Source organism: Chlorocebus sabaeus, chromosome 25 (genome assembly GCF_047675955.1).
Source record: "Chlorocebus sabaeus isolate Y175 chromosome 25, mChlSab1.0.hap1, whole genome shotgun sequence".
Classification (NCBI taxonomy): domain Eukaryota; kingdom Metazoa; phylum Chordata; class Mammalia; order Primates; family Cercopithecidae; genus Chlorocebus; species Chlorocebus sabaeus.
Window position 1 is genome coordinate 7,712,046 of NC_132928.1, and position 14,410 is coordinate 7,726,455.

At 44.9% G+C, this 14,410-nt stretch overlaps 1 protein-coding gene across 1 annotated transcript in view; it reads left to right on the forward strand.

Moving 5' to 3' along the window:
* Window positions 1-3,957: 3,957 nt before the first annotated feature.
* Window positions 3,958-14,410, forward strand: part of DUSP10 (dual specificity phosphatase 10) — a 40,143-nt gene continuing 29,690 nt past the window's right edge. Inside the window, exons 1-2 of the mRNA XM_007988383.3 lie at window positions 3,958-4,535; window positions 6,706-7,559. Of these exons, the coding sequence (XP_007986574.3) occupies window positions 6,749-7,559 (811 nt within the window). The 5' untranslated portion in view covers window positions 3,958-4,535; window positions 6,706-6,748. The remainder of the gene's footprint in view (window positions 4,536-6,705; window positions 7,560-14,410) is intronic.

The following is a 14,410-nucleotide window of genomic DNA, read 5'->3' on the forward strand; positions in this document are numbered from 1 at the left end:
AGGTTCACTGCCTGGTGAGGGTCCAGTCTCTGCTTCCAAGATAGCACCTTGTTGCTGTGTCCTCCAGAGAGGATGAAAGTTGTGTCCCCACAGGGGAATGGAAGAAAACTCACTCACTCCCTGAAGCCCTTGTGTAATGGCCCTAATCCCTTCCAGGAGGCCTCTGCCCTCATGACTTAACCACCTCCTAAAGGCCTCACCTCTTAATACTGTCACACTGGCAATTAGGTTTCAACATATAATTTTCGGGAAACACATTGAAACCATAGAAGCTCCTTCCTTCAGGGAATCCTTTTAATCAGCCCTTCCCTAGGACTGGAGAGTACTGTTGGATGTTTTGCCAGACTGGCCTCAATGACCTCAAACACTTACCACGCCACTTTCCTATTCTTCAGCTTATTCCCTACTCCTTCTGGTATGATATCATCTTTAGCCTGGATTATTTTTTAAGTTTTCTCCAAGCCATTCTTTGCCTTAATTCTAGTACCTCCAGAAATCTACCTTGACCTTGAGGATTATTTTGAAGGCCACACCTTCTGTCATTACCCCACACACTTAATCATTTGAGTGCACAAAAAAGAAATAATTTAATTAATACATTTGCTTTATACTATCCATATTATATCTTATATGTTGGCCTAAGTTATCTTCAGCTTTTGTCTTTAATACATAGCACTTTGCACTGAAACAGTCAATATTTTTCTTATGATGTTTGTGGGAACAAAGATATGACTCAATACAATCACGTTACAACATCCAAATTGAACGAAGATGCTTCACTGTTTCTTTGGGACTGAAACTAACATTAAGGCTCTGCTGCTGGTTATCGACATACAGATCAGGTTTGTAGCCATTGGCTGACTAGCATTACGAATTTAAGTCTCAGGGCAGTATATTTCGGTGTAGTATTTTCACATTTATGACTCAAAAACAGGAACAAAATCACCTCTTCTTGTCCAAAAGATGTTTTGAAGAGTAGTGAATGGAAAAAAATTCCATCTATAATCTGATTTTGTTCACTAGTCTTATGACTTGAATATAAGCTTAGGGAAGCCTAACTTAAAAAATAACTACAGCTTTGCTTATATTCACAATCTGGTAATTATTCCATGTTTCAGTAATTATTCATGTTTCAGGTTTGATACATGATAAGGAATTTTGCCATCTTTCCCAATGTTTCAGCCTGGATGGCTTAGATTCTTAGTCAACTAAATTATAATAACCTACTAGTTTGAAACTGTAATAAAACAATCATCTCATTACAAGAGTTACCTTTCTTTTTGAAATTACTTTTCTTTTTTGGGTCTTGTGGGAAAAGCTGTTAAGAGTTCTTCTGCAATTGTATAAATCTATACTTTGGGCTTAGATATTGAGGCAGTAGCAATTACTTCATCATTTATAGATTACACATACCTTTAAAGATAGGCACCTTATTTCCTAAAGCAAGTAAATTAATTTTTTTTCCACTGAATGCCTTTTATCAGCAGGGGATCTTTTTTCCCCCTAAGCACTTAAATGAGTTCCCTTTTTCTTCTGAGTTGGGGTATTACCATTTTATGGATAAATGAAGACAGAGACTGGATGAACAGATATAACAGATAGAGTCAGAATCAGAACTTAGAACTCTCAAACTCTGAGTTAATGAAACATTTTCCAATAATTGTCTACGATTAGGGAAAGGTAAGCTTGCAGCCTTTCAGCTCCAGATATATCAAGGGTAGAACCTCTGGGAAGTTCTTTTCTGAATTGTATAGAAATTACCCAGCACCCAAGTTTCCTGACCATAACCTGTTGATCTTCAAACATTTAAGAACCAAATGGTGTGCCTTAAGCATTCTGCTGTTATCAGGAGGGTGAATGGATGTGTGTGTTGGTGTGTGTATGAAGAGAGGTGTAAACCAAAAATAAAATTCTAAGCTCCTCACCCCTCTTCCCAGGCAACCATCTGAATGGACTAATTTCTGAACCAGGACTCTTGTAAAATTTATTCTGAAAGACTGGTCCAGGCCATGAGGGGAAGTGAGGGTGGGATGCGCCCCATTATATATCAACATGGACTTTAAGTCTGAAAGAAACATTTTACAACCTATTCTCTCTGAACCTGCTGCCTGGAGACTTCATCCGCATAATAAAACTTTGGTCCCCACAAGCTCTTATCTTAACCCAGTCATTCCTTTCTTTAAGATCAAGTCTTTAGACAAACTCAACCAACTGTCAACCAGAAAATGTTTAAATTTACCTATAGCCAGAAAGCCCACCCCCTCCTTAGAGTTATCCAGCCTTTCTGGACCAAACCAATGTATTTCTTAAATGTATTTGATTGATGTCTCATGCCTCCCTAAAATGTATAAAACCAAGCTGGACGCCAACCACCTTGAGCACGTTCTGAGGACCTCCTGAGGGCTGTGTCACAGGCCGTAGTCACTCATATTTGGCTCAGAATAAGTCTCTTCAAATATTTTACAGAGTTTGACCCTTTTTCATCGATGTTACAGAAAATCCTCTCCTATGTAAGACTATCAGATGTACGTGATGCCAGTTGTAACACTGGTGTGAAAAGCTGGACTGGGGGGTATGTGCCTGCATGTAAGTGGAAGCGCCCAAAGATATTTCTCTTCATAGCTCATTGAGCATAGCTGACCTGCCAGCTAGGGTCTGACACCTGGTGATTTCAGATCTGCCCTGAAAACAATTACATGAATATGCCCCTGCTACTTAGTATACTATTAGGCCTGGAGTCTGAAGTAGACCTCCAAACCCCATTCAATCAGGTAAGGGAGAAAAATGATAGCCCAACATTCCCTAGTGCTCATAATGTATTATTCCATTATAATTATTTCACTTTTTATCCCTCCTCTCACAGATAAGAGAAGAAAAAGCTCAACTTCTTTAGGGTCTTGGACGTAGACTCTCCACAGTTCATCTGGGGTTGTTCATCTCCACTTCTTTTTGTATCCCAAGGCAACTTTCCTGCAGTTTCCCTAACACGAATATTCTCCGGACTAGGCACGGGGCGGCTTGCCCCGCCTCCCAGTCGTCTCCCGGGATGCGCGCTACGGCCAGCTACCTGGTGCCGGCCAAAGTTATGGGAGCCGGGAGAGGCGGCGTCGCCTCCTCCACGCTCCTCCGGCCCCATTCAATCTAGCTATTTGCATTCGGCTCTGGCTCTTTTCCGCCCAGCTGCGGCTGTTCCAGAAGCGCCGGGCTGGCAGTCCTGGCCTCGGCAGGGGCCGTGAGGGACGCGGGAGGGAGGGTCGGCCGAGGCCTGTGGGGCGGGTGGGCTGCGCGCGGCTGGCACGGCGCGGGGACCCAGCGCGCCAGGCGGGAAAGGGGGAGGTGGCGGGGGGACCAAGCCCTGGAGGGGCGCTGGGCGCGTAGCGGGTCCCAGGACGCCCGGCCAGGGGATTGGCCTCTGCACCGCTGCTCAGGGCGCGTCCCTTGCCTCTGGCGTCGACTCAGGCCTCTTCCTCCCTAGCAGCCCTCAGTGGCGCCGCCTTAGTGCTCCGGGTCGAGCCCCGGGAGAGTTAGTCTGGGGACGGCAGGGGCGTGACCAGGGCGCGGAAGTAGGTGAGCAGGAGGGCGGCGCGCGGCGGCCAGGCCGGGACAGCCGGAGGGGCAGCGACATCTGCGGGCCGGCGGGAGGCGGACGCTTCCCGGGCGGAGCAGGGCCGTCCGGAGGACGCGGGCCGCGTCGAGGCTGAAGGGCCTCCCTGTCCGGTACTGTCAACTGCCAAGCTTTAGCCCCAAGCGCGTGGCCCCGGACCTCGGCTCGGAGCGGAAGCGTCGCCCCTGCCTGCGCGCTCACGTTGGTCCTAGCGCAGAAGACCCGGCGAGGTCCGCGAGTTTTGGCTTAGGGTTTGTCAAGTCACCTCGAGCGACTTGGAGAGAACCCGGCTTTCCCACTAGGGACGGTGATCGCAGTCTCTTTCCTTTAGAAAGTTACTCCGACACTTTTGATCATCCGTCCATATTAAGGAGGAAAAATAGCGTGGTTTGCCCCCGGGTGAGGGAGTGTTGGAGGATCCCGTCCAGTGGGAAGAGCCAGTTTTAGCGGAGCTGCGCGTCCAGTCCGCTGACGCTTCAGCCTGGTAAAGGGTTAACTGCATCCTGCCGGTTCGGTTTACAAGTAAATAGAGAGCAGCTGCTCAGCGCGGCCCCGGCTGGCTCTTTTTAAGTTTTTGATTGGTTGCCAATGACATCACCGCCCGTGTTATAACACCGAGGACCCAGAGCAGCGTCGGATAAACCCTCCTTAAAGAGATGAGGCCACGCCTTCTTCCCCGCCCCCTAGGCTGCCCATTGGTCGCGGGGCTTTGTGAGGTAGCGGTCGGCTTTGTCCAGATTCTTATTGGTCCAACGCGCCGTCGGTCGGTGACGAGTCCGCCCCCTCAGAACCTTACATTTACAGTGTAGCAAAAGAGAAAGTAACTATGTTGCTGCTGGAGATCAATGAAGCCAAGTGAATGGGGGTTGAATGTGAGAGTCCATAGCTGAAGCGGAGCGCCAGATGGTGGAGGACTACACTTATTTATGAAGTAAGTGGAAGTCACCGCGACTACTCCTGAGAGCCCAGGACTGGAGGTGGAGGATTGTAAGGCGGTGCTTGCGTGAGTGTGAGTGTGTGTGTTTGTGTGTATGTGTGTATGTGTGTGAGAGAGAAACAGAGACAGAAAAAGAGAGATGCGATGCTGACGGAGGAGCTACAGCAGGTAGGGTTATAAGGTTCCGGCTGTTGGCTCCTGCTGCCCTGTGCATTTACTCTCTCTGCAGTCTACTTGGATTTGGGGCGAAGAAAAAATGAGGTTTGTTGGGATGCTTTGCGGCAGTTTTAAATGCCCGGGGTTCATTAGTGCGCTGTGTGCCGAGGAGTGAAGGCGGGTGGCGGAGGGACGGGGGGATGTTAAGTGCTCCAGGAGTGGGGAAGAAGCATTCTCACCACTTAATTTTCTCTCCAGCTCTTGCCTAGTGGTGGAAGGGAGAGGGGATAGCTCAGTATTTCTCCGGGAGATTTTCTGGGCCAGACTGAATGGTTTCACGGGCAGTATATACACCCGACCCTCTGCTGCAGGGATGCAGATCTCTCTATACACTCCGTGCGTGCGTGTGTGAGCCGCGCACTCTGTGTGGAGGTGTGGGTCCCAGCGTGTGTCTCTGTGAACACGCTTATGCGTCCCTCTCAAAATAAATGGTCTGTTGATCCTGGACGTGTCCTACCAGGTAACACCATAGCGAAGACTTTTTCAGCGCTTGGTCCAACCGGGAAACACTTATAGCTTCTGGAATAGTACTCGCTCTTCAGAAAAAAATACTACGCAAGGGAAGGGGGTTGGCTTCTTCGCTCCCATCCAAAGGTGGGTGAGAGAAACCCGAGTCGTTGGAGATCTGCCGACGTGATGGATGCATGCCCCCGTGTGCGCGCGTGAGTGTGGATTCCGCCTGTGACACTTTGGTTCTGTGTCAGAGAATGGTGACGGTCGTGTGTAGACAGATGATAGATGGTATTTTTCCAGACAGCTCTTAAAGTTCGTTTAGGTGAGCGACTCTTGGCGTGGGGTTTGTTGTCTTTGCTGTGTGCATGTCTAATAGAAGAAGAACAGTTAGCAAGCCTGGGTTGTAGAGTGTCCCTGTGCCTACAAGAGGAAGGAGCCGTCTTTTTGCAGACAATATTTGAAATCAGAGATAGATCCAGTGGGCAACAATTCACTGCCCCTTTCAGCGGGTACAGGCTAATTGGGAGGTCCTCTTTATGGAGTCGGTACTCTTGAAGGGGGGATATCTGTATGGGATTGGAACCTTATACAACGTGGCTGCCTCCCATTGAGAGAAGCTCTAGGATGCACAGTCTGTGCCAGCCAGGGAGATGAAGAGGGGAGGCGAGCTCAAGTTGTCCTTTCCAGGCAGGAATGAGGGTAGGGGTAGGTGGGAGAGCAAAGGGTGATGGATCTGCCAGGGTTGGGGTTTCCAGGTTTCCAGATCTGGCTCCATGGCTTGAGATTTCGTTTTAGGACACCAGTTAGTAGTGAAAAGGGGAAATGCAGATTAATTTATAAGAGGCCAAAAGACAACATGTGAGGTTTTAATATGACTATGTTGTGCGTTTCAAAGGACCCCAATAGGATGGAAGGCAAGAATAGCTCCAAGTTAAAGAGATTCACTTAAGGGGATTTGCAGAAAGTTGACATCCACTCTGATGTATATTTAGCTGCTGTACATTTCTGTGAACCATGCCAGTGCTCTTGGTTGCCCCTTTGCCTTTGCAGCGAGTGAGGGAATTAACTGGCAAGCATGCAAGGGTGGACAAATGGGTCTTTCTCAGATGTTTGCAGTGTACTTCTGCGCAAGAGCTGAGGTTCAGAATAGATGTCTCTTAAGAGCCTCCCTTATGTCTTCAGCTTTTCTAATTATTTGTGCTTATACCTTTTCTACAGCTAAACTTTTATGTAGGTCCAGGAAATATTCATTTACATTTACAACATTACATCCAAATTTAACCTTAGATTTAGCAACCAAATTGATTGGGGCCCTCAGGTTTGCATCCTCTTTGAATACATAAAAATGAGTTTCAAGTTTTGATTATGGTATGATAGAGGGCAATTAGGAAGACTTTGCTCAGAGGGATGCAAAGGCCTTTCCTAGGGATTGGATGAGACTGCCTTTTGTGTCACGTGACTTTATCCTTTCTTTCTCCCTTCCCGTTCTTTACAGACTGTCTTGAGTTCTTCTTGAATTGCCAGTTTTCAGCCTCCTCATGCCTCCATCTCCTTTAGACGACAGGGTAGTAGTGGCACTATCTAGGCCCGTCCGACCTCAGGATCTCAACCTTTGTTTAGACTCTAGCTACCTTGGTTCTGCCACCCCAGGCAGTAACAGCCACCCTTCTGTCATCGCCACCACCGTTGTGTCCCTCAAGGCTGCGAATCTGACGTATATGCCCTCATCCAGCGGCTCTGCCCGCTCCCTGAATTGTGGATGCAGCAGTGCCAGCTGCTGCACTGTGGCAACCTACGACAAGGACAATCAGGCCCAAACCCAAGCCATTGCTGCTGGCACCACCACCACTGCCATCGGAACCTCTACCACCTGCCCTGCTAACCAGATGGTCAACAATAATGAGAATACAGGCTCTTTAAGTCCATCAGGTGGGGTGGGCAGCCCTGTGTCAGGGACCCCCAAGCAGCTAGCCAGCATCAAAATAATCTACCCCAATGACTTGGCAAAGAAGATGACCAAATGCAACAAGAGTCACCTGCCGAGTCAGGGCCCTGTCATCATTGACTGCAGGCCCTTCATGGAGTACAACAAGAGTCACATCCAAGGAGCTGTCCACATTAACTGTGCCGATAAGATCAGCCGGCGGAGACTGCAGCAGGGCAAGATCACTGTCCTAGACTTGATTTCCTGTAGGGAAGGCAAGGACTCTTTCAAGAGGATCTTTTCCAAAGAAATTATAGTTTATGATGAGAATACCAATGAGCCAAGCCGAGTGATGCCCTCCCAGCCACTTCACATAGTCCTCGAGTCCCTGAAGAGAGAAGGCAAAGAACCTCTGGTGTTGAAAGGTAATGCCCCTGCTCCCTTCCCAAGCACAGTCCTGATTAGCCGGGTTCACTTTGGGTTTTCTCGTAGAAGTGACAGCATTCTCCTTACCCTGGCTACCAAAGACCAAAATAGACTTTATTCTTGTCTTCCCTTCTATGCTCTTTATTATGTTGGTTTAGTAAGAAAAACCCAGCAGTACTGAACTGGAATCCAGAAGATCTGGGTTCTACCCTTAATTCGGCTTCTAATTTGCATTGTGCAAGTCATTTCACCTCTCTGGGACTGTTTTCTCATCTTTCTAAAAAGGGGCTTTATATACACCAGATGGTATCTCAAGTCATGCCTGGTCTGCTAGCTCTATTCCAGTCAATCACTAGTTGGAAAGTTATTGTCTCTCAGACTTAACCAATGTTGATGGAACAGAGGAAGGAGCAACTATGGTGAACTACAAGTAAACCTACAGGTACCAGTTCTTTTTGTGGGAAATTCTTTCTCTTTTTCACCTTTCTGACCAGCTTGACTTTTATGTGGTTTATAAAGTGACCTTGAAGAAGGGCAGAGCTTCTTATTCTAAGGTTCCATATAAGGTATAAGTTCACCAATTACATCCATTCCTCTGCCAAGGCTCCAAGGGAACAGAGACGTTTTTATGAAACACTCCCCAATCCATTGTTTTTTCTGGCCTCACCTGACAACAGTTGGCATCATGGCTCCTCCCAAGATGGAGTAGTGGGTCACTTGCCCCAGTATACTGAATGCAGAATAACTGAGATTAGTGGAACTAAGCTCCAGCAGAAGGAAGTATTCACCCAGTCTTCTTGGAGCACCGTCCATACCGTGTTGCCTAACCTTCCCAAGTAGCCTGCATCCTGTGTCCAGCCTAGTTGCACCTCTTTGCCCTCAGATACTGACTTTTGGGGCACCCTACATCACTCTCAATCGGCATCTTTTACCTGGTGGTGGTAGTGAGAGATAGTCATCTTCTTCTCTCCTCTTGTATTGTGAGCCAAGGTACACAGTTTCTGGGTCACATCTCCAACCAGTCTCCTAAAGTGTGTTGACCAAAAGTGTTGCTGAGTTTGAACACATTGCATATTTAAATTGCAATAGGCCATGTGGGTGAGCAAGTTAGTTATTTTGTCTCTACGGGACAGCTTTGCCATTCTCCTTCTTGTCTTCCCAGTGAGGCATTCTGCCTTTTGTTAAGCAGCGTTCTGGGAACTATAGTTCTGAATTCCATTGACACAATCTCCTTTTCCCAACCTCCACTCTCCTCAAACTTGTCCTCATGGGGCTCCCCTACCACAAAGGCACATCTGTCCTTAGAGCTGGTGGGCTTTGCTGGGAAGGAGAACATGATGGAATTGTATGTAGAGAGTTCCAGAAGCTTCTAGGAATTTCCTGGTGGTGGTGGTGGTTGTGGTGGTGGGTTTTCTTGAGGTCACAAATATGTTCAGATTTCCTCTGCGTAGCTCTGTATTTTATTGTTTCTGTATTCTTGTTTGGTTGACTTTGAGTGATTCCCAGGATATTTACCCTGCTATTGTCTTACCATAATCTTGGTGTATCTGGCCTCTTACAAATGAGGAAATCCTACCTAGGAATTTCTCATTTGTAATAGTTTGTCTTGGGGAGCAAAGAGTTGGATAGCTAATGATCTTGATGATCCTCTTTGCTCATGCAGAGCAGGTGTTCACAATTAAAAGCAAGTCTTTTGTGTCTGCATGATTTGAGGAGAGGAAAAAACACGGATCAAGATGACCCTAGACCTCCTAATCATGACTCTAGACCTAGACCTAATCATTAGGATGATTAGAAGGAGTTGCGGACTCTACTCTCTATTTTGCAGCGGGTGAAGTTGTGGATAGGGGTGACCCGTCAGTCACTGAAAAGTGAATCTCCTGGGTGCTACTGGTGAAAGTGGGGTGCCTCTCTCCCTTTCCTGTGGATGCAGCTGAGATTCCAGACAGCCTGAGCTTGTTCTTCAGTCAGAGAGTAAGGTTGCCTCAATGGGGCGGGGCCGGACACACTGCTGACCTCACCACTGGGCGCCCTGGGCAGCCACTGCGAGGCCTCGTCATTTTTGAGTTGGTGAGACACCGCGTTGGTCGACTTGGAAGACGCTCTGGTGGTAGAGGTTAGATTATTTGTAGTTTTGGGGGCCTTTTCTTCAAATATCTGGGAATTTCATTGAAAATATGTAGTTCAGGAGTGAAGGGGTCTATATTCTACTTTATAATTTTCATTGTCATTTTGGTATCTTTTGGGAGAATGGCCTAAAATTGGGACCAAGATGGAAAAGAAGGGAAAGGAATGGGTCAGTATTAGAATGTCCTTCATAATCCTTTCAACTTGGTAAACCAGTGATTAATACCATAGCACCATTGTGGTGAAAGACGGGGTGGGCATTCCCCAAAGGCATGACCAGCAGACTTCTCCCAAATTCTTGAGTGGGTCAAGCAACAATTCTGGTCTGGCTTCTCCTCTCAGATTTATTTGAGTAATCCCCTCCCTTGGTGATAAGATTGCCTTTCAGCAACAGGGGTAGTGGTACCATTTTGGAAAGAGTAATTTTTGCAGGGAAGTTGGTTAGAGGGGGGCATAGTTAGAACATAAGGAGGAAACTTCTAAGGGCCTGTTAATTTATTTTCAGAGATTTCAGTACAATTTTGGGTAATTTATGGCTGGCCCATCTGATGCTCTGGTTTATGTTTGTAAACACTGGTTGCTACCCTCCCTGTCCAAGCTCCTTGTCCCCCTGTCTCCATGCCATGCTCTCCATTTTTGGTGCTGTCTGTCAAGTAGAGCGGCTGCTAACTTGCCATTTTAGTAATGCTGTGTCAGGCTGGGAAGAAACGGATCAGAGGCATGGCAGCCCCTGGGATTAAGTTACTGTTCTAATTTACAGTGCCCTCCCTGTTGTGACCTATGTTAGAATCCATGTTTTAGTCTCATCTTCTGAAGAATAAATGGCATCAGACCTGTGCTTCCCTTCAACTTGGTGAAAATGATCCAAATGAATAAATATTTAGGGATTTGTGAGGTCTTTGAAAGAATTATATTCTGTTTTACTCAAAGCTGATTTTTAATCAACTAAAACTTGCTTTCTAGTCAAACTGAATAAGAAAGCTAAACAATTCTTAAAATTCTTTTAACAATTTTAAACAATTCTTAAAAATAAGCTAGACCATCCATAATGAGAGCTATCGATTTTGCTATCAAGATTTTTGGGCTCCCTTTCTTTTCAGTAAAGCTGGATCCAGAGAAATAATTTGTCATTTACTTAGGTAGGAAAAAATAGTCTACTGCCCCTTTTTCTTAAAGACAATACATGCCTCCAAAAATGTTATTATAAACATTTTCAAGCATATAGAAAAGCAGAAAAGTGTGTAATGAACACCCATATACCTGTCAACCAGATTAAACAATTTTATTTTTCCTATTTGCTTTCTCTTTTCTGTTGAAATATTTAAAAATATAGATAACATTTTAATGTATTTAAGTATGTTTAATGTTTAAACTTAATGTTTCCAATTCAATAAAGCTAGAAATATTTTATAGTATACTAAGAACAACATTTTCACTCCTAAACACTTGAGTGTCATGTACCCATTTTTAAGTGCTTTTCAACCTAGAATCCCTCTGTGACTGATCGGCAGTCTGGTCTACAGAGGAGCTTCCCTCCCTGGGAGGGGGAGGGCTCCAGGTGCCTCCTTGGGGTCTGTGTCTCACCCTTCCTCCCCTGGTATGTCAGAGCCCATGCCTGTACTTGCTCTATGCTATTGTAAAACAAATAATGACCAACTGCTACAATCTTTATAGGACTGCTCTGTACCAAAGGCCTTTACTGGGGAATGAGAGAAGAAGAGGGAAATGGTTTGAGAGGATGATCCATGGGGCGGATTTGACCATGCAGTGAGTTAGGCCTTTATACTGTAAAATTTCATCACTTCTTAGAATTGAGCACCATAGATTGCACACTTTTCCCTAGTTGAAAAGGATTCTGAAATATACTCTTGTTAGCAATGTAGAGTTCTATGACAAAGTGGATGGCCAGGCTCAGAAATCAGAGACCCTGTGAAAAATATTCTGTTTCTGCCTTTTCTAGGGGATGGAGAAGGGAATAAAAGTCTCCCTTTGTCTCTCAGAGATGTTATAAGGATTTTTAAAAAGGTATCTGAAATAAAGACATATCTGCATTCACAAACGTGCTGTTGTTATTCTGTGCCTCTGGTTAACATCCAAGGCTAAAATGTCAAACATTAGCTTTGTAGCAAATGATGGGGAAATCAAGGCAGAACTTTGGATCTAGTCAGTCTGAATGCTAGTCTTGGCTCCCCTCTTACTAGGTATGTGCCCTTGGGCAAGTTGCCGAATCCCTCAGTTCCTTAGTTACCTCATTAACAAAAAGAGATTATAACAATAGCTGTCTCAAAGTGTTAGTTTCTGAAATAAATGAATTAATGTGTGCAAAGTGTTCAGAACTTTACACACATACATGGTAAGCACTCCATAAATATGGTAAAATGTTATTGATATTGATTGAAAGGAAATGATAGTGCCAGTAAAAAGGCAAATTTTGCTCCTAAGGAGTACAAACAACAAGCTAGGTATAGTAGAGTGTGTGTTGCTATGGCCTAAAAATAACTTAATGACTGTTAACTAATTTAAGTAGCATAGAGTTGGAGTGCCAAAGTAATTGCAAAAACATACTGGGCCAGGAGGCTGGAGTAATTTGGTATATCCCATAATTATTTGTTTTAGGAAAATTTGTAAAAACATAATCTGTCCAACTAAAGTCCCATACAAAAGTATAAAACTTTCTAGCTTTGCTTTTTGTTACTTCTCATCATCTCATCAGGAAGATTTATTTTTGGAATAAGGATTGTGGACTGACTATAAAAGGGTAGATAGAAGGAGGGGTGAGCTGGTTCCTGAGCCTGGGGTTGTGAAGGGTTGGAATGTGAAGGAAAAAGGAGGGAAGGAGTTGAATGGCCTGCTCCTGTCTTTCAAGAAGTCCTGAAACCTCTTTCTGAACTGCTACACTGTTAGTTGGCTGTCCTCTCTCTGAGCTTTCGGGTACACTCTCCTGCTTCCTAATTTAAGTGTAGGTGAACAGATAATAGAAATGAACTCTCTCTCCCAGCCATGTTCTTGCTTCATCTGTTCCTCATTCACGATGTGCTCAGCAGAGTGAAATTTTGCTCACTCACACCTGGGTTCAAATCTAGGCATTTCCACTGACCAACTGTATGCCTTTAGGCAAATCAGGGGATCTCTCAGGGGCCAAGTTTTCTTCATTGTAAAACAGGGACAGCTCCAGCATCCTAGGATGAAATGAGGTGACATAAAGTACCTGGCATTTGATGGCTCTCAATAAATCAAGCCTCTGGACCCTGCTCTCCTACTCTCATGCCCTAATGTAAGAACCTCTTACATTTCAGGGGCCGGGGGTGTTGGGGAGGATGGGCAAGTCGTTCTAAGCACAGTACTGTGGGAGCATGTTAAGTATGAATACTCTTGCCCTTACCAATTCAGAACATTCAGCTTGTCATGGGCAAGTTCAAGAAACTCTTCTCCTGGCAATAGTAGATATTACTTCAGATTAGAAAAAGCAAAGCAGGGGAAGGAAACTGAATAGGTAAAGCACTTTGCCTAATTCTGTTTTCAAAACGTGTGTATGGGAGAAAGGAGAAGGGAGAATGGTGAATATGTACACTTTTCTACTTGGTCCTTTGGGCAAACCCATCTGGAGGTCTGACAAAATTACAAGAGCAGAAAAACTTTCCGTCACATATTCCTGGTGCATACACCCTCAGCGACTAGGTGGGAGCTTTTGACCAGTAGCAAAATCTAGCTCCTTAAACCCAGCATTATCAGAAGCCAGAACCTCCAAGCCCCAGCATTGCTGAAGAGCAGTTTGGGCATGAATGTGTGATATATCGGAGTGCTTAGGCAATTTAATCCAAGTTGGTTGAAAAAGACAGACTACATACTAAGCAGAGAAATTCTAGTTCCGGGAGAGGTCATCTCACCTTTGTGGAACCAAAGAATCCCAGCTTTGAGAAGAGCAAGGAACTTTAGAGGGCCCCTAATCCAGTAGTTTTCGCTGCAGGCTGTTCGTTGGTATCACCTGAAGGTGATTTATAACCTGTGATGCCCAGTTCCTGCATCCAGAAAACCTGATTAAATTGGTCTGGGGTGCAGCCTGCACATCAAGATTTTTTTAAAGCTCCCGAAGTGATTCTAACAGGCAGCAAAGTTTGAGAACCATTGATCTAGTCCAGTATTGTCATTATGCCACTACAGGAAAGGGGCCTGGAGCAGTTTATGACCTGTCATATGCATGACCTTAATTTTGGAGATTTGGTCCTTAATGTTAAAGTAGGTCTTGCCAGGTTCAATAGATTCAACAGATGTCAACAGATTGATGTATTTGTATGTATTATTATTTAATAACAGCATAATCTAATATATAGCATAAAATATAAGATAATTAACATTTTTTAGTACTGATGCCTTTTTTCTTGAATTTTGAGATTTCAATTCAGAACTAAAAAGACCAAAGTCGGAGGACTTTCAAAACCAGCAGTTCATGGTCTATATATTTACCTGGATATTATAATATGGACCAAATATTAATGTTGATTTAATCTCTTCATCTAGGGAACCTAGTGGTTTAAGCTGTTAATCTAGTGGTTTAAGCTGTTAATAGCTATCAAAACAGATTTCGAAACAGGTATCAAAGAAGCCCAACCATCTTAGGCTTCTAGGGACTTTTTGGTAGGTGGTCTCCACCGATGTACAAACTTGTGGGTAGAGGAGATTCATTTGTTTGTTCAATAAATATTGTTGAATGCCTTTGGTGTGC